The following is a 19,885-nucleotide window of genomic DNA, read 5'->3' as shown; positions in this document are numbered from 1 at the left end:
GGCCCTCTCAGCCTGTACTTCAGCACTCACTGTAGAAGGCTTGACTGGAAATTATGTTGTTTCAGCTCATCCATTTCAATTCTGCTAGCTAAAACAGTTTGTGTCATGGGACCTAACTGACATAAAGCATCCTTGAGTTGGTAGAAAAGCGCTGTATTACAAGGTTAAGGTCAATTCCATTATTTCAATTAAATCAATCCACAAAAAAACAGAAATAGCTGAAAAGCAATTTTGATATCCATTTAGAAATTCATAATTTTTGATTTTTGATTCTTTACTTAGCTACTGATTTGACTGAATGGAAATGGAGTTTATACAGTAAGAGTCAAAACCGCTGGTTAAATGTCTCATTCTCTCTCATTCCCTCTCCCCCTGGTCCTCCAGCGCCTGTCCAACGGCTCCATGGAGTCGGCCCATGAGGCGGGCCAGGTGGTGGAGCTGCAGGACCTGCTGGAGAAGCAGAACTATGAGCTGGCCCAGATGAAGGAGCGCATGTCCTCCCTGTCGTCCCGCGTCTCCGAGGTGGAGCAGGAGCTGGACACCGCGCGCAAGGACCTCATCAAGACAGAGGAGATGAGTACCAAGTACCAGAGGGACATCAAAGAGGTGAGGAGAGAGGTACATTCAAATGAGATGCACCCACTCTCTAAGGAGAGACACACACACACACACACACAGTTAGTTGAGAGTTAGGGTTGTTGAGAACATACATTGACAAGCATGAGGGACGTATGCATTCACTCCCTCAACCTCCTCTCTGACGACTTAGAGAGGAGTTACTGCCTCAGACAATCTGGATGGTTCTCTGAAAAGTCATGTATCCAGGCTTCTTTCTACACATTGGTACTCAGAGATGGTCTCTTCTCATCTGTCCTGTGCTATAGGCAGACCATTATAGTCACACAATCACTGGTCCCTCTGATTTGGAGGAAAATTGAATATCTATCCAGTGATGTGAATCAGAATGTGACTTGGCTCTTGGTCCACCTAGCTAGCGGCTAGCCCTGGTTGAGATTGCTATTGGTTGCTAATGATGATGGCAGGCTGGGCTCAGGGAGTGAGATCCAGCTAGTACACTGATCTCAGACCCTTTATCAGCCCAGCCCTCTTAAGTAATTACCACTGTCTGAGAACAGTGTTATATCATAACAACGCTGGAAGACATTTCCTTCCCCTCTATACACACACTCACTAAGACTCCATACAGGAAATTAACCGTAGGAGATTTAGGGAGATACGGTTTGTGCTGTTGAGAGGGAAATGTACTTAACTGTTTGTGTCTGTGCATTGTACATGTACATCTGTGTGTGTGTGCCTACAGGCTATGTGTCAGAAGGAGGACATGGAAGAGAGGATCGTCACTCTGGAGAAGCGGTACCTCAGCGCCCAGAGAGAGTCCACCTCCCTGCACGACATCAGTGACAAACTGGAGAATGAGCTGGCCAATAAGGAAGCCTTCCTCAGACAGGTCACTTACCCTCTTCCACCAATCCTAACTTTAACCATTAGAGTAGTGGGGGAGCTGGGGAGGATACAAAACTGAACTAAGATCAGCATCTGAGGGATACTTTAACCTACAGCTGTGGTCCCCACTGACCCACTTTAAACCTTTAGTTTTAGGGTCTCAACCCAGAAGGAATCAGAAGTGTCCCCACTGTGGGTTCCACCCACCTAGAAAAACTATGCCCTTTAGTACATGTTAAGGCAAAACTCAATTCCATCTGGTGTCTGGTTTAACAAAACGTACATCCATCTGGCGTCTCTGGTTTAATAAAACTCCATTTCATCTGGCGTCTCTGGTTTAACAAAACTCAATCCCATCTGGCGTCTCTGGTTTAAAGGAGATCTCCAAGGGCTCAGGAGGCTGATCGTTCTCTACATTAAGGGAGTACCGTAGTTACAATAGCATACATATTTGCTGAAATCCCCTGCGATCTGGAGAATAACACAACGTCCGTTGCCAGTAGTGGATCAAGGATAACTCTCGTCTTTGATTAATACGAGTTTAGAACATTCTGAAACGAGAGGACATCTTGACATTGTGTTTAACTCCGGCTGAGTTGTTTGCGTATGGGTCAGGGTTTTTATTGTAGCTACTTGAAGATGCTGTGTGGGTGGATGTGCATGGTTTCTGTGCCTGAGTTATTTGGTATTGTGAATAATGTTATGATTAAGGAGGGGGAGCAATCACAGATACAGCACCAACAGCTGAGCTCAAGGCAGATGGATTTTCATTTAAAAAAATAGCCAAGCTATAGAGAACACACACATATACACACACGCACATGAATCCGCATTGCTAGACAGAAAGTACTCTGTGCACATTTAAGCAATAAGTCCTGAGGAGGTGTGGAATATGGCCAATATAGCAGGGCTAAGGGCTGTTCTTATGTACATCGCAACGCGAAGTGCCTGGATACAACCCTTAGCCGTGGTATATTGGCCATATATCACAAACCCCTGAGATGCTTTATTGCTATTATAAACTGGTTACCAACGTAGTTAAAGCAGTAAAAGTTAATGTTTTCTCATACCCGTGATATACGGTCTGATATACCCAATCAATCAATCAGTCAATCAAATGTATTTATAAGGCCCTTTTTACATCAGCCTGTCACACCCTGACCATAGAGAGCCATTGTTTCTCTGTGGTGTAGTAGGTCAGGGCGTGACTAGAGGGTATTCTAGTTTATTATTTCCACGTTGTGTTCTAGTTTTTATTTTCTATGTTGGTGATTTGTATGATTCCCAATTAGAGGCAGCTGGTAATTGTTGTCTCTAATTGGGGATTATATTTAAGTAGCTATTTTTTTCCCACCTGTGTTTGTGGGATATTATTTTGTGTTTGTGCATGTGCACCACGTAGTCACATTTTGTTGTTCGTTTATTGTTTTGTGTTGCTTAAGTTTCATTTTATATTAAAGATGTGGAACTACGTACGCTGCGCCTTGGTCCAGTTCTTATGACAACCGTGACAGAATATCCCACCAAAAGAGGACCAAGCAGCGTATCCACGAGGTAAAGGAGTTTTGGACATGGGAAGAAGTGATGGGTGGATGCGAAACCCTTCCTTGGCGGCAGACAGAAGGTAATAACGGAGGACAGCGACGACGCCAGGGTTCGCGGCCACAGAAAGCCCAAGAACAACCCCAATATTTTTTGGGGAGGGGGCACAGGGGGTGGCCGGCTGAGAAGCGGGAAGAGCCAGAGCACATGGAGCAGGCGATAGAGAGGTGGTCGGTCGACCCAAGGAGAGAGCCAGAGCCCGCCTGGGAGTTGATGGAGCAGTGTGAAGAGGGATATCGGATAATGATGTTGGTGAAGAGTAGGCTGCAGCGCAGGCGAGCAAAAGATTGGGGCATCAGTCCGGTGCCATCTGTTGCGGCTCTACGCATCAGTTCTCCAGTGCACCTCACCAGCCCGGCACGTCATGTGTCTGCTCCCTGCACTCGCCCTGAAGAGCCAGAGACCGTCAGGGAGGCAATGGGGAGGTTGGGAGAGAGAGAGATGAGAGATGTTGTGCAAGTGTGTTCTGCTCAACATCCGACCAGAGGATCCGGTTAGCAGTCTGGTGCAACCTGGGCCGACTCCACGGTTCTGGCCTCCAGTGCGTCTCCCCAGTCCGGTACGTCCTGTGTCTCCTCCTCGCACTCGCCCTGAAGTGCGTGTTCCCAGTCCGATACGTCCTGTACCTCCTCCTCACACTCGCCCTGAAGAGAGTGTCACCAGTCCGGTGCAACCTGTGCCAGCTCCACGCATCAGGCCTCTAGTGCGCCTCCCCAGTCCGGTGCAACCTGTGCCGGCTCCCCGCACTCTCCTTGAAGTGCGTGTCACCAGTCCGGTGCTACCTGTACAAGCTCCACGCACTAGGCCTCCAGTGCGCACTTACAGTCCAGAGCTTCCGGCGACGGTTCCCAGTCCAGAGCTTCCGGCAACGGGTCCCAGTCCAGAGCTTCCGGCGACGGTTCACAGTCCAGAGCTTCCGGCGACAGTTCCCAGTCCAGAGCTTCCGGCGACGGTTCCCAGTCCAGAGCTTCCGGCGATGGTTCACAGTCCAGAGCTTCCGGCGACGGTTCACAGTCCAGAGCTTCCGGCGACGGTTCACAGTCCAGAGCTTCCGGCGACGGTTCCCAGTCCGGAACCTCCTGCGACGGTCCACGGTCCGGAACCTCCTGCGACGGTCCACGGTCCGGAACCTCCCGCGACGGTCCACGGTCCGGAACCTCCCGCGACGGTACACGGTCCGGAACCTCCCGTGACGGTTCGGAACCTCCCGCGACAGTCCACGGTCCGGAACCTCACGCGACGGTCCACGGTCCGGAACCTCCCGTGACGGTCCACTGTCCGGAACCTCCTGCCCTGCCCCAGTGCCTAGGCACTGACTTTTGATGATGAGTTACTCAGTAGGGACGAAGAGGGGACAGAGAGATTAAAGAAAGGATGGAGAGAGAGGATGCAGGGAGTAGTTTTTTTCCCCCAAAGCCAGTAGAGTGCTGGGCCTGTGTATATATACAGTAGTAGTAAATACACAGTATAGCAGAGAGACACACAGAGAGCCCTGGTCTGGCTCCTCCAGGCCCCCCACGGACCCTAGCCCACTCATGTCTAATTACTGGGTATGGGACAGCTGCCAAATAGTCTCTGAAAATGGAACAGCCTGAAACTGAGCAGAACCAGGAGGCAGATTGACTCGGACATAGGGAAACAGAGGTTTAACTTTGTCTCTACTGCTGTACCTTAAATGATGTCTACTAGGGGTGTGCATCTATCTCTTTCAAGACGATTCGATACCTATCTAGATATAAGGGCTCCAATACGATATAGGAACGATACATTTAAGTTTGAAACGATTCGGTGCATTCAGTTTGAGTAGAAAACGAATCGATGCGATTTGATGCGATACGATTAGCTGCAGAAACATTTGTTGCATAAACACATTCATTTTGACATTCAATATCTGCTGCTGATGGAGCTCATGAGCTGGGCCTCTCTGAGCTGAATCTGTCTATTCTGACGTGTGTTTGTTTGTAAATGATGTATGTCTATGGTGTATGTACTATGTACAATGTAAGGCACCTGAGCTGAGCCACCCCACTATCAGATTAGTGGTGGCAATGTTTTTTGTCCCCCCCACTTTGGTTGTGAAATCACCATCACCCACTTGTCATTTTTGCAGATTGTGTTTGATCTAGTAATGTATCAATATGTATCGTTTACAAATAACCTATGACATGGGCAATGAATATACAGCACAATTTTGGATTTCACCCCCATCTCCAAATCGAATGGTGTTTTTTACGGAGTGAGATTAATCTTCTCCTCTTGCTTCCGCCGTGCAGTGAGCCTCACAAAGGGATTTCTGTCCTCGTTATGAAATTATCAACTTTTTACCTGTATATAAAAATAAAAAACATATGCACTGAATGTTTAAAACAGAACTACCAAAACCTTTGCCGTACAATACATTGTAAAACCCGTTCAGCAGGTATAGTCAGATGAGTTTTATTCCAGTAAAATGCCATTTCCAACAGCGCATAGATAGCAATAACCTAGCAAATGAGAGGCTGTCATTCAATTAATAAATCCTAATATCACGCAAGCTATTTTAGCATTTGAATGCTGAAGGTGCCCGTAGATGTGCAAGATCAGGAACAGTGACCTCGTGTTGGTCAGTTTGCGAAACTGGGAACGGTGCGCAGTTTGACTATAGGCTACTGATATTGCCCGGTGTTGTTCAGCGTGCAAAATGACTTGTAGATCAATGACTGTCAACACAGTTACATGCAGTTGGACACTGAAGGAGAGGACACATCAGCTGTCGCTAAAGATGAGAGGTATTTTCAGAAGATAGAATGTAATATAAGCAAAACATTTTAGTGAACCAGTGATACGTAACGTTTGAATACATTTTCTGACCGATCCATCCTGCGTTTGGATCAGTTTAGGGTCCGCGGAACAATGCACTTGTATCTTAGACATCGGTCCCCTAATCAAATGTCTATCGGTGAATCATTACATCACTAATGTATACTCTATGTAGTGGAAGGTTGTCTGTGGTTCTGATATAGAATGACTTTAGTGTATACATACAGCAAATCAAATCAAAATGTATTGGTCACATACATATGTTTAGCAGATGTTAATGCGAGTGTAGCGAAAGGCTTGTGCTTCTAGTTCCGACCATGCAGTAATATCTAACAAGTAATCTAACAATTCCACAACAACAAAGGAACAACAACAACAAAGGAATGAATGAATAAGCTCTCTCTGCTGTTTCCTGAAGTCCACAATCATCTCCTTTGTTTTGTTGACGTTGAGTGTGAGGCTATTTTCCTGACACCACACTCAGAGGGCCCTCACCTCCTCCCTGTATGCCGTCTCGTCGTTGTTGATAATCAAGCCTACCACTGTAGTGTCGTCTGCAAACTTGATGATTGAGATGGAGGCGTGCATGGTCATGCAGCCATGGTTGAACAGGGAGTACAGGAGAGGGCTGAGAAAGCACCCTTGTGGGGCCCCAGTGTTGAGGATCAGTGGGGTGGAGATGTTGTTACCTACCCTCACCACCTGGGGTCGGCCCGTCAGGAAGTCCAGTACCCAGTTGCACAGGGTGGGGTCGAGACCCATGGTCTTGAGCTTAATGACGAGTTTGGACGGTACTAATGGTGTTAAATGCTGAGCTGTAGTTGATGAACAGCATTCATACATAGGTATTCCTCTTGTCCAGATGGGTTAGGGCAGTGTGCAGTGTGGTTGCGATTGCGTCGTCTGTCGACCTATTGGGGCGGTAAGCAAATTGGAGTGGGTCTAGGGTGTCAGGTAGGATAGAGGTGATATGATCCTTGACTCGTCTCTCAAAGCACTTCATGATGATGGAAGTGAGTGCTACGGGGCGGTAGTCGTTTAGCTCAGTTACCTTAGCTTTCTTGGGAACAGGAACAATGGTGGCCCTCTTGAAGCATGTGGGAACAGCAGACTGGGATAAGGATTGATTGAATATGTCCGTAAACACACCAGCCAGCTGGTCTGCGCATGCTCTGATGACACGGCCGGGGAGGGTTAACACATTTAAATGTTTTACTCACGTCGCTGTGGTATGTATACTGTATTCTGTTCTATATGTATTACATGTGACTTAGTTTGTCCAGAAATACTCAGATAATGCTCTTGAGATTGGCATTGAGTGGAACTCCATGTGTGATATGGGACGAGGTCATAAGTCACAATGTTTTCCTCTGTGTGTGTGTTTCCCTGTGCATGCATTGCGTGTGTGTGTGTGTGTGTGTGTGTGTGTGTGTGTGTGTGTGTGTGTGTGTGCAGATGGAGGATAAGAACAGGCAGCTGCTGGAGCGTTTGGAGATAGCAGAGCAGAAGCTGCAGCAGACCATGAGAAAGGCTGAGACCCTGCCAGAGGTGGAGGCTGAACTGGCCCAGAGGATAGCAGCACTCACCAAGGTGAGAGGACACACACACACACACAGTCACACACACATAAACACAGACGCAGCACACGTTGCTCCCATCATTAAAGTAACTCCAGTGCTTCCAGATTTCTATGAATTATGACCTAAAATGAAATACAATATGAGTGAAATAGTTTCCTTCCCAATTTTTTGAAATTTAAATGAATTATGTTAAAAAGCATATTTTCTGTGTTGGAATGTTGTGGGCATACCGCAACAACCGAATGGTGTGGGCGTGTACCGATCATATAAAATATTCATGCAAGTAGACCGCTGATTGGCCAGCTCATCCTCCAGGAGGAAATAGCAAGCATTTTTTAAACAGAGGTGGGGTCTTTTATGTGTTCTTTTCCAATTAATGCTTTGGCCACAAATATGAGTATAAGATGAGTCAGCAAAATGATTTGGGTATGAGTTAACAGAATATGAACTTTTAGAAGTGAGATTGTCACTGGACAGTTACTTTAGCCGCTCCATCATATTCTAGGAGAGGTCATTTCAACACTGCTTATGTACAGTGGGGCAAAAAAGTATTTAGTCAGCCACCAATTGTGCAAGTTCTCCCACTTAAAAAGATGAGAGAGGCCTGTAATTTTCATCATAGGTACACTTCAACTATGACAGACAAAATGAGGGAAAAAAATCCAGAAAATCACATTGTAGGATTTTTTATGAATTTATTTGCAAATTATGGTGGAAAATAAGTATTTGGTCACCTACAAACAAGCAAGATTTCTGGCTCTCACAGACCTGTAACTTCTTCTTTAAGAGGCTCCTCTGTCCTCCACTCGTTACCTGTATTAATGGCACCTGTTTGAACTTGTTATCAGTATAAAAGACACCTGTCCACAACCTCAAACAGTCACACTCCAAACTCCACTATGGCCAAGACAAAAGAGCTGTCAAAGGACACCAGAAACAAAATTGTAGACCTGCACCAGGCTGGGAAGACTGAATCTGCAATAGGTAAGCAGCTTGGTTTGAAGAAATCAACTGTGGGAGCAATTATTGGCAAATGGAAGACATACAAGACCACTGATAATCTCCCTCGATCTGGGGCTCTACGCAAGATCTCACCCAGAACCACACGGGGGGACCTAGTGAATGACCTGCAGAGAGCTGGGACCAAAGTCTACCATCAGTAACACACTACGCCGCCAGGGACTCAAATCCTGCAGTGCCAGACGTGTCCCCCTGCTTAAGCCAGTACATGTCCAGGCCCGTCTGAAGTTTGGTAGAGAGCATTTGGATGATCCAGAAGAAGATTGGGAGAATGTCATATGATCAGATGAAACCAAAATATAACTTTTTTGTAAAACCTCAACTCGTCGTGTTTGGAGGACAAAGAATGCTGAGTTGCATCCAAAGAACACCATACCTACTGTGAAGCATGGGGGTGGAAACATCATGCTTTGGAGCTGTTTTTCTGCAAAGGGTCCAGGACGACTGATCCTTGTAAAGGAAAGAATGAATGGGGCCATGTATCGTGAGATTTTGAGTGAAAACCTCCTTCCATCAGCAAGGGCATTGAAGATGAAACGAGGCTGGGTCTTTCAGCATGACAATGATCCCAAACACACCGCCCGGGCAACGGAGTGGCTTCGTAAGAAGCATTTCAAGGTCCTGGAGTGGCCTAGCCAGTCTCCAGATCTCAACCCCATAGAAAATCTTTGGAGGGAGTTGAAGGTCCGTGTTGCCCTGCAACAGCCCCAAAACATCACTGCTCTAGAGGAGATCTGCATGGAGGAATGGGCCAAAATACCAGCAACACTGTGTGAAAACCTTGAGAAGACTTACAGAAAACGTTTGACCTCATTGCCAACAAAGGGTATATAACAAAGTATTGAGATAAACTTTTGTTATTCACCAAATACTTGTTTTTCACCATAATTTGCAAATAAATTCATAAAAAATCCTACAATGTGATTTTCTGGATTTTTTTTCTCATTTTGTCTGTCATAGTTGAAGTGTACCTATGATGAAAATTACAGGCCTCTCTCATCTTTTTAAGTGGGAGAATTTGCACAATTGGTGCCTGACTAAATACTTTTTTGCCCCACTGATTATCATCATACATGTAGAATATTCCGGAGTGTCTTTTCAATACTGTGTTGTTTGTTATGTGTTAGTACTGTATGTGCAGGCTATGCATGTGATCACCTCTGACCCTGTGATATGTTCCTCTCCTCTCCTGCTGCCCCATAGTCTGACTCGAGCTCCGCCTCCTCTCCTGATGATTATCAGTTTGTTATGGAAGCTAAACTCCAAGACATGAACTCCATTCTTAGGAAGGTAGTCTCACAGGGTGCCACAGTACTGTCGCTAAATACTAGACTACATTTGAAAAAAAATCCATGCTGGTTTTCTTTCTTTTTGTTGTCGCGAGTCATTGTACTGGGATTGCTTGTGGGGGATATTTGTTTTTCCGTAGGCAGGGTTGAAACTGTGGGGATAGCTGCATGTCACTGGCTGGGCTCATTGCTAGTAGACTTAACTGCTGCAGCAACTGCTTGTGACCTGGCCCTTCTCTCACCCCTCTCTCTACCTGTGCTTTGGTGATCTATCTGTTCCATCTGAGACTGGAGGAGTAGAGGCTTTTGGCTCTGTCTTGTCTTGTTGCCCCTGCATTATGTGCCTGTGTTGCCCTCCATGGCTGCTAAACTGGCGGGTCATTGTGCCCCCTGCCCCCCTTTCTTTCCCCCCCACCCCTGTCTCTGTGGTGGCCCCTGCAGGCGGAGGAGCGCCACGGCAGCATTGAGGAACGCATGAGGCACCTGGAGGGCCAGCTGGAGGAGAAGCACCAAGAGCTGCTCAGAGTGAGTCATCCCCGGGGGACTATGCTAACATGCTAGGCTAGGTTATGCTACATGATGCAATGCCGCCTGTGTGCTGACCATGGGCAGCCTAGCGTGCTAGCTGCCATAAGGCTAGTATGCTAGGCTAGGTTATGCTACATGATGCTACATTCCACCTATTCACTGACCATGGGCAGCCTAGCATACTAGCTGCCATAAGGCTAGTATGCTAGATTAAGCTACATGCTGCTACATTCTGCTTTTGAAAGTCACACACTTTGTATTTTTTGTCCCCCTCAGGCTCGGCAGAGAGAAAAGATGAACGAGGAACACAACAAGCGCCTGTCGGACACGGTGGACAGACTTCTCACAGAGTCCAACGAACGTCTTCAGCTCCACCTGAAAGAGAGGATGGCTGCTCTGGAAGAGAAGGTTAAACATGGAGACCACATCAATACCAATATGTCATAAAGTTTTATTTCAGATGAATTTGAGGAAATGGCCATAGATTGACTGGAATACTTCTCTTTCCATTTCAGAACGTTTTAATACAAGACTCGGAAGGCTACAGAAAACAGTACGAGGATTCAATCCATGAAAAAGTACGTCCCCCCCGGATCAGAAATGATTCCGTTTTTCTCTCCCTCAGTTTTTAATTTTACTCGAGGTTGGTTTAATAAAGTGCTTTTTAATAGGTAAATAAGGATCTGGGTGTTGGACTTTGGGTTTAATTTGTTATCATCTTCTCCATTGAATATTCACAAGAAACCGTTGCTCTCGGTTCAGATAGTGAGATAGAAATCCATAACCAGGCAGAGTACGAGAACTGACGAGCAAGTGCTGTCCAATCATGTTGTGGAGGTTGAAATTGAAATCCAGGGTTTTACAGTAATGAATAAGAAACTTCACAAGGTTTTCTGTACACCTCATGTTGTCCTTGTTTCCTGGCTTCCCTCCAGACTCATCTGGCAGATGAGATAGACAAGCTGAGATCAGAGTTGGACCAGTTCCGACTGAGAACAGGCTCACTCACAGAACCCACTCTGTCACGGTATGGGTGAGTTTGTAGGACTGTGTGTGTGTGTGTGTGTGTGCGTGCATGTGTGTGTGCATATGCACTGAGTGTACAAAACATTATGAACACCTTCCTAATATTGAGTTGCACCCCCCCCCCCCCTTTGCCCTCAATTTGTCGGGGCATGGTATCTACAAGGTGTTTACAGTTGTGTCAGGTTGGCTGGATGTCCTTTGGGTGGTGGATCATTCTTGATACACACGGGAAACTGTTGAGCGTGAAAAACCCAGCACGGTTGCAGTTCTTGACACAAACCAGTGCCTCTGGCACCTACTACCATATCCTGTTCCAATGCACTTTATCCTTTGTCTTGCCCATTGGCACACATGGCACACAAGGGATCATGGCTTTTACCTGAATTCACCAGGTCATTCTATGTCATGGAAGGGGCATGTGTCCTTAATGTTTTGTACTCTCACTGTAGTTTGTGTGTGTTTGTGTGTGTGTGTGTGTGTGTGTGTGTGTATGTGTGTCTGGTTGGGGGATTCCTTTTATATAGATATCCTACAGAAACCCTCAGAAATAATGTGGCATGTCTCTGTTTGTTCAAGATGGAGTAGTGACAGAACATAACTGTAACATTTTCCCAACATCTCGGTTTAGATTCAGCTACATTTCTCTGAGATGGTTAGAGATAGCATCACTACACAGATCATTCTGCTTCCCTCCAATACCTACATTTAAATTAGATTAGATTTTTCCACTGACAAAATGTGTGATGAAGTCCAATAACTTGGCTAGAGTTCTGTGATGACAGCAGCTGTCATGATCTCCTGATTGTCCTCTTCAGTCCCAACTCATTAAAAAAGCAATTTGCCACCGGTTGAAAACCACACAAGCACTGACTGTTGATTCCTTACAAATTGCCTGATGCGTCACACCACTGTCTTCCTACTAGATAAACAAACAGGCCATTTTAAACAAGCAGATCCTCTTGGTTTTGGTATTATTCTTTGCACAATATCTGCGATTTCAGTGCTGCCTTTGAACAAACTTGATGTTACGGTGTCTGACATGCATGTTCTCTCTCTCTCTCTCTCTCTCTCTCTCTCTCTCTCTCTCTCTGTGTTTCTGTCTCTCTCTTTATCTATCTATCTATCAGGTCTCACCTGGACACGTCGGGGGAGCTCCGCTTCTCCCTGGGCTCCCTGGCTGAGACCCAGTCAGACCACTACCGGTCAGCCAAGGTCATCCGCAGGCCCAGGAGAGGACGCATGGGTCTCCACAGGGACGAGAGCAAGGTCAGGAACTAGTCTTTCTCTGGTCAGCCCTGGCTGAGGTAGAGGCAGTACCAGGTCTATTCTATCCATTAAGCCAGGAAAGCTTAAACAAGTACACATAAAGTCTTTGAACTCAGGTCTGTATGACATACATGGTTGCATGGAGCCAGACTGTTAGCATTAGCACGACAAAGGGAAAACTGTTGGTGATGGGTATGATTGGTTAGCATTAGCATGACAGAGGGAAAACTGTTGGAGATGGGTATGATTGGTTAGCATTAGCAAGACAGAGGGAAAACTGTTGGAGATGGGTATGATTGGTTAGCATTAGCACGACAGAGGGAAAACTGTTAGAGATGGGTATGATTGGTTAGCATTAGCACGACAGAGGTAAAACTGTTGGAGATGGGTATGATTGGTTAGCATTAGCACGACAGAGGGAAAACTGTTGGAGATGGGTATGATTGGTTAGCATTAGCACGACAGAGGGAAACCTGTTGGAGATGGGTACGATTGGTTAGCATTAGCACGACAGAGGGAAAACTGTTGGAGATGGGTATGATTGGTTAGCATTAGCACGACAGAGGGAAACCTGTTGGAGATGTGTATGATTGGTTAGCATTGCCTTTGAGGATCAGTGTTATAAATTGCTACTGTTACAGTGTCTCAGGATTGTAACATAAATCACCATGAAGACTGAAATAACCTGGAGATAAATACTGACATTCAGCATTAATCTTAGAAGCTTGTTTCAGCGTATTTTTTTTAAATTAAAAACTATTTAATGGCTTATTAAGATACTTTGGGGTGTATTAAAAGTCAAGCCTCATTATTTTGTCTGATGAAAGGAGAATTATGAGACATTTTAGGCTCCCTGAAGCTGACAGCTTTACTTAGCCAATTATTTTATCAAACCAAAATACTGCATTGAATGCATTAATCATAATGTGTGCTGTAATATTTGTACAGTGCAAAAAAATATTCAAGTCTCTTTACATAAAACCTTCACATCTCTCTTCAGTTATGTCATCCTGCTCATGATCTTTTACCAGGATTACCTCAAGAACACTCCCTTGATTAGTGCACACTTCTGTATCTGTGAACCCTCCCTCCCCTACAGGCTAAGTCACTGGGGGAGCACGAGTGGCGCTCTCAGCAGCTAGGCATCCTGGGTAGCCACCCGTTTGAGAGTGAGATGTCTGACATGTCGGACATTGATGACGATGACCGGGAGACCATGTTCAGCTCCATGGACCTGCTGTCCCCCGGCGGTCACTCAGACGCCCAGACCCTAGCCATGATGCTGCAGGAGCAGCTGGACGCCATTAACAAAGAGATACGGTACGGGACCTTAACCCTGCTCTTATTGGACAGACCATGCTGGGGACCAGACATTTACCTGACTTTAACCCTGCAGTTATTGGACAGACCATGCTAGGGACCAGACATTTACCTGACTTTAACCCTGCTCTTATTGGACAGACCATGCTGGGGACCAGACATTTACCTGACTTTAACCCTGCTCTTATTGAACAGACCATGCTGGGGACTAGACATTTACCTGACTTTTACCCTGCTCTTATTGGACAGACCATGCTGGGGACCAGATATTTACCTGACTTTAACCCTGCTCTTATTGGACAGACCATGCTAGGGACCAGACATTTACCTGACTTTAACCCTGCTCTTATTGGACAGACCATGCTAGGGACCAGATAAAAACTGTGGGCTTCCTGGTCAGGTCTCATTGCCAGGAAACACCCCTTGTGACTGATCGTAATGTAAATCAAGTTGTATGTTAGGCGGATCAAGTTCCTTGGGAAACATTACTGACACATGGATTAATAAAATCAATGTTGGTCACTTCATTGTTGATCGGTAAAATATGCCTCTTAGTGCTTGACATGAGGGAGAGCTTCAGGGTGTCGGCCTAGCTATCTCCACCCCTAAGGCTGGCTCATCCTATCAGTGGGCTCCGTGCCTCAGGTTTCTGTGGCGATGAAATTGATTTAATGAGACAGTAATTGATTGGATATCCAGGGATGTGTGTGGACACACTTGTCTTCAGGGCTGAAGCTTGTTGGCTCTTGTCTGCAGAGTGTGATGCCCTGTCTAGGTGAATTAAACACAAACCTCAGATACTGCCAGTTACAGTTCCTAGAAAAGTTGCGAGGAGTTGACACTGATATACTGTAGTTTTATTCAAGTATTGATAATTTACCCAGTTAGCTGTCAGAATAATCTATTGTATTAAGATGATTAACACTGGGTTAACATTGGGAGCCTGACACAGTTTGAAATCAAACAACAGTATTTACTGGTTTGGGCTTATTCAAGATACAAGGTCTGTTACTTGCTTGTTAATATTGTACTGATCTTCTTGTCTGGTGATTAGCCAAGTATTATTTCACACAACCCTAAGCTTAAGTGACATTTTAAAGTGAAGAGTTGTTAATTTACCTCAGGCCTTTATTGGTTTTTTGCTTATAAGCAGAATCGATAGAGACATGCCTCATCAGGGTGATTATGCTGAGTTGGAATATGATTTCAGCTGCGATGGCAGAAAGCCCTCTGAATTAATTTCTAAACTAATTAGTGTTGTGAGGTAGTGTTATGAACCTATGTGGTTTATGGGTAATGAACTGGCTTTATGTCTCCCTGTGTTGTCTTTAAGAGGAGCCCTATGGGTCTGCAGTGGGGATTTCCATGAACATCCAGAGAATTGAACCACAAAGGACCAAGGGATTCTGAGAATTCTCAGAATCTTGTTGGATGAATAATCTTTCTATATATTCAGTGGCTGAATACAACTGTGAAATAAGTCTAATCAATCCCTCCCTCCCGCTCTGCCTCTCTCCCAGACTGATCCAGGAGGAGAAGGAGTCGACAGAGCTGCGGGCGGAGGAGATAGAGAACCGTGTGGCCAGCGTCAGCCTGGAGGGTCTCAACCTCGCCCGTATGCATCACCCCGGAGCCTCCATCACCGCCTCGGCCACCGCCTCCTCCCTGGCCTCTTCCTCCCCGCCCAGCGGACACTCCACCCCCAAGTTGGACCACCGCAGCACCGCAGACATGGAGCGCATGGGTATCATGACACTGGTACGCTGCTGGGGTCAGAACGGGGTGTGGGGGTTGTGTATGTGTGTGTGTGTTGTGTGTAACGGATGTGAAACGGCTAGCTTAGTTAGTGGTGGTGCGCGCTAAATAGCGTTTCAATAGGTGACTCTGAGACCTTGAAGTAGTAGTTCCCCTTGTACTGCAAGGGCCGAGGCTTTTGTGGAGCGATGGGTAACGATGCTTTGTGGGTGTCAGTTGTTGATGTGTGCAGAGGGTCCCTGGATCGCGCCCGGGTATGGGCGAGGGGACAGTCTAAAGTTATACTGTTACATGTGCATGTACGAGTGTATCCCAATCTTGACGAAGGCTACCATAGCCGTATCGGGCTCTGTCTGTATTGTGGTGCAGGACAGGGCCAATAGAAGCACCTGGGATCAGCATTCAGTATGCTGTGTTTGGCCTCTCATTCTTTGTTCTCAGCCTTGCACTTTCAATAGACTATAAATAAATACTTTTATAAATAAAAGTGCTGTCTACATTAGGTCAATAAAAGTACTGTCTGTTAGGTCAGTAAAAGTACTGTCTACATTAGGTCAATAAAAGTGCTGTCTACATTAGGTCAATAAAAGTACTGTCTGTTAGGTCAATAAAAGTGCTGTCTACATTAGGTCAATAAAAGTACTGTCTGTTGGGTCAATAAAAGTACTGTATGTTAGGTCAATAAAAGTACTGTCTGTTAGGTCAATAAAAGTACTGTCTGTTGGGTCAATAAAAGTACTGTCTGTTGGGTCAATAAAAGTACTGTCTGTTAGGTGAATAAAAGTACTGTCTGTTAGGTCAATAAAAGTACTGTCTGTTGGGTCAATAAAAGTACTGTATGTTAGGTCAATAAAAGTACTGTCTGTTAGGTCAATAAAAGTACTGTCTGTTAGGTCAATAAAAGTACTGTCTGTTAGGTCAATAAAAGTACTGTCTGTTAGGTCAATAAAAGTACTCTCTGTTAGGTCAATAAAAGTACTCTCTGTTAGGTCAATAAAAGTACTGTCTGTTAGGTCAATAAAAGTACTGTCTGTTAGGTCAATAAAAATACTATCTGTTAGGTCAAAAGTGCTGTCTACATTAGGTCAATAAAAGTACTGTCTACATTAGGTCAATAAAAGTATTCTACATTAGGTCAATAAAAGTACTGTCTACATTAGGTCAATAAAAGTATTCTACATTAGGTCAATAAAAGTACTGTCTGTTAGGTCAATAAAAGTACTGTATGTTAGGTCAATAAAAGTGCTGTCTGTTAGGTCAATAAAAGTACTGTCTACATTAGGTCAATAAAAGTACTGTCTGTTAGGTCAGTAAAAGTAATGTCTGTTAGGTCAATAAAAGTAATGCCTGTTAGGTCAATAAAAGTACTGTCTGTTAGGTCAATAAAAGTACTGTCTACATTAGGTCAATAAAAGTACTGTCTACATTAGGTCAGTAAAAGTACTGTCTACATTAGGTCAATAAAAGTACTGTCTACATTAGGTCAATAAAAGTACTGTCTACATTAGGTCAATAAAAGTACTGTCTACATTAGGTCAGTAAAAGTAATGTCTGTTAGGTCAATAAAAGTAATGCCTGTTAGGTCAATAAAAGTAGTCTACATTAGGTCAATAAAAGTACTGTCTGTTAGGTCAATAAAAGTAATGCCTGTTAGGTCAATAAAAGTAGTCTACATTAGGTCAGTAAAAGTAATGTCTGTTAGGTCAATAAAAGTAATGCCTGTTAGGTCAATAAAAGTACTGTCTGTTAGGTCAATAAAAGTAGTCTACATTAGGTCAATAAAAGTACTGTCTGTTAGGTCAATAAAAGTAGTCTACATTAGGTCAATAAAAGTACTGTCTGTTAGGTCAATAAAAGTACTGTCTGTTAGGTCAATAAAAGTACTGTCTGTTAGGTCAATAAAAGTACTCTCTGTTAGGTCAATAAAAGTAGTCTACATTAGGTCAATAAAAGTACTGTCTGTTAGGTCAATAAAAGTACTGTCTGTTAGGTCAATAAAAGTACTGTCTGTTAGGTCAATAAAAGTACTGTCTGTTAGGTCAATAAAAGTACTGTCTGTTAGGTCAATAAAAGTACTGTCTGTTAGGTCAATAAAAGTACTGTCTGTTAGGTCAATAAAAGTAGTCTACATTAGGTCAATAAAAGTACTGTCTGTTAGGTCAATAAAAGTACTGTCTGTTAGGTCAATAAAAGTACTGTCTGTTAGGTCAATAAAAGTACTCTCTGTTAGGTCAATAAAAGTACTCTCTGTTAGGTCAATAAAAGTACTGTCTGTTAGGTCAATAAAAGTACTGTCTGTTAGGTCAATAAAAGTACTATCTGTTAGGTCAAAAGTGCTGTCTACATTAGGTCAATAAAAGTACTGTCTACATTAGGTCAATAAAAGTATTCTACATTAGGTCAATAAAAGTACTGTCTGTCTACATTAGGTCAATAAAAGTATTCTACATTAGGTCAATAAAAGTACTGTCTGTTAGGTCAATAAAAGTACTGTATGTTAGGTCAATAAAAGTGCTGTCTGTTAGGTCAATAAAAGTACTGTCTGTTAGGTCAATAAAAGTACTGTCTACATTAGGTCAATAAAAGTACTGTCTACATTAGGTCAGTAAAAGTACTGTCTACATTAGGTCAATAAAAGTACTGTCTACATTAGGTCAATACAAGTACTGTCTACATTAGGTCAATAAAAGTACTGTCTACATTAGGTCAGTAAAAGTAATGTCTGTTAGGTCAATAAAAGTAATGCCTGTTAGGTCAATAAAAGTAGTCTACATTAGGTCAATAAAAGTACTGTCTGTTAGGTCAATAAAAGTAGTCTACATTAGGTCAATAAAAGTACTGTCTGTTAGGTCAATAAAAGTACTGTCTGTTAGGTCATTAAAATTAATGCCTGTTAGGTCATTAAAAGTACTGTCTGTTAGGTCATTAAAAGTAATGCCTGTTAGGTCAATAAAAGTAGTCTACATTAGGTCAATAAAAGTACTGTCTGTTAGGTCAATAACAGTACTGTCTACATTGCGGGTTGGGCGCAGTGTACGCTAACCAAGGTGGCCAGGTGCACGGCGTTTCCTCCGGCGCATTGGTGCGGCTGGCTTCCGGGTTGGATGTGCGCTGTGTTAAGAAGCAGTGCGGCTTGGTTGGGTTGTGTATCGGAGGACGCATGACTTTCAACCTTCGTCTCTCCCGAGCCCGTACGGGAGTTGTAGCGATGAGACAAGATAGTAGCTACTACAACAATTGGATACCACGAAATTGGGGAGAAAAAGGGGTACATTTTTTTTTTAAATACAAAAAAAATACTGTCTACGTTAGGTCAATAAAAGTACTGTCTACATTAGGTCAATAAAAGTACTGTCTACATTAGGTCAATAAAAGTACTCTCTGTTAGGTCAATAAAAGTACTGTCTACATTAGGTCAATAAAAGTACTCTCTGTTAGGTCAATAAAAGTACTGTCTACATTAGGTCAATAAAAGTGCTTTCTACATTAGGTCAATAAAAGTACTGTCTGTTAGGTCAATAAAAGTACTGTCTACATTAGGTCAATAAAAGTACTCTCTGTTAGGTCAATAAAAGTACTGTCTACATTAGGTCAATAAAAGTGCTTTCTACATTAGGTCAATAAAAGTACTGTCTGTTAGGTCAATAAAAGTATTGTCTGTTAGGTCAATAAAAGTGCTCTCTGTTAGGTCAATAAAAGTATTGTCTGTTAGGTCAATAAAAGTACTGTCTGTTAGGTCAATAAAAGTATTGTCTGTTAGGTCAATAAAAGTACTCTCTGTTAGGTCAATAAAAGTACTGTCTGTTAGGTCAATAAAAGTACTGTCTGTTAGGTCAATAAAAGTACTGTCTGTTAGGTCAATAAAAGTACTGTCTGTTAGGTCAATAAAAGTACTGTCTGTTAGGTCAATAAAAGTACTGTCTGTTAGGTCAATAAAAGCACTGTCTGTTAGGTCAATAAAAGTACTGTCTGTTAGGTCAATAAAAGTACTGTCTGTTAGGTCAATAAAAGTACTGTCTGTTAGGTCAATAAAAGTAGTCTACATTAGGTCAATAAAAGTACTGTCTGTTAGGTCAATAAAAGTACTGTCTGTTAGGTCAATAAAAGTACTCTCTGTTAGGTCAATAAAAGTACTCTCTGTTAGGTCAATAAAAGTACTGTCTGTTAGGTCAATAAAAGTACTGTCTGTTAGGTCAATAAAAGTACTATCTTTTAGGTCAAAAGTGCTGTCTACAT

At 43.7% G+C, this 19,885-nt stretch overlaps 1 protein-coding gene across 1 annotated transcript in view; it reads left to right on the top strand.

The window, feature by feature from the left end:
* Positions 1–19,885, top strand: part of LOC139392774 (liprin-alpha-2-like) — a 235,585-nt gene that overhangs the window by 170,552 nt on the left and 45,148 nt on the right. Inside the window, 10 exon segments of the mRNA XM_071141021.1 lie at positions 385–618; positions 1,322–1,468; positions 7,321–7,455; positions 10,196–10,279; positions 10,559–10,690; positions 10,798–10,860; positions 11,218–11,315; positions 12,436–12,574; positions 13,674–13,894; positions 15,415–15,652. Coding sequence (XP_070997122.1) covers positions 385–618; positions 1,322–1,468; positions 7,321–7,455; positions 10,196–10,279; positions 10,559–10,690; positions 10,798–10,860; positions 11,218–11,315; positions 12,436–12,574; positions 13,674–13,894; positions 15,415–15,652 — 1,491 coding nt within the window.

The sequence above is a fragment of the Oncorhynchus clarkii genome, chromosome 33 (genome assembly GCF_045791955.1).
Source record: "Oncorhynchus clarkii lewisi isolate Uvic-CL-2024 chromosome 33, UVic_Ocla_1.0, whole genome shotgun sequence".
In the NCBI taxonomy this organism is placed as follows: Eukaryota; Metazoa; Chordata; class Actinopteri; order Salmoniformes; family Salmonidae; genus Oncorhynchus; species Oncorhynchus clarkii.
Note: the sequence above shows the minus strand (reverse complement) of the source record. Positions and strands in the feature narration are given on the sequence as shown.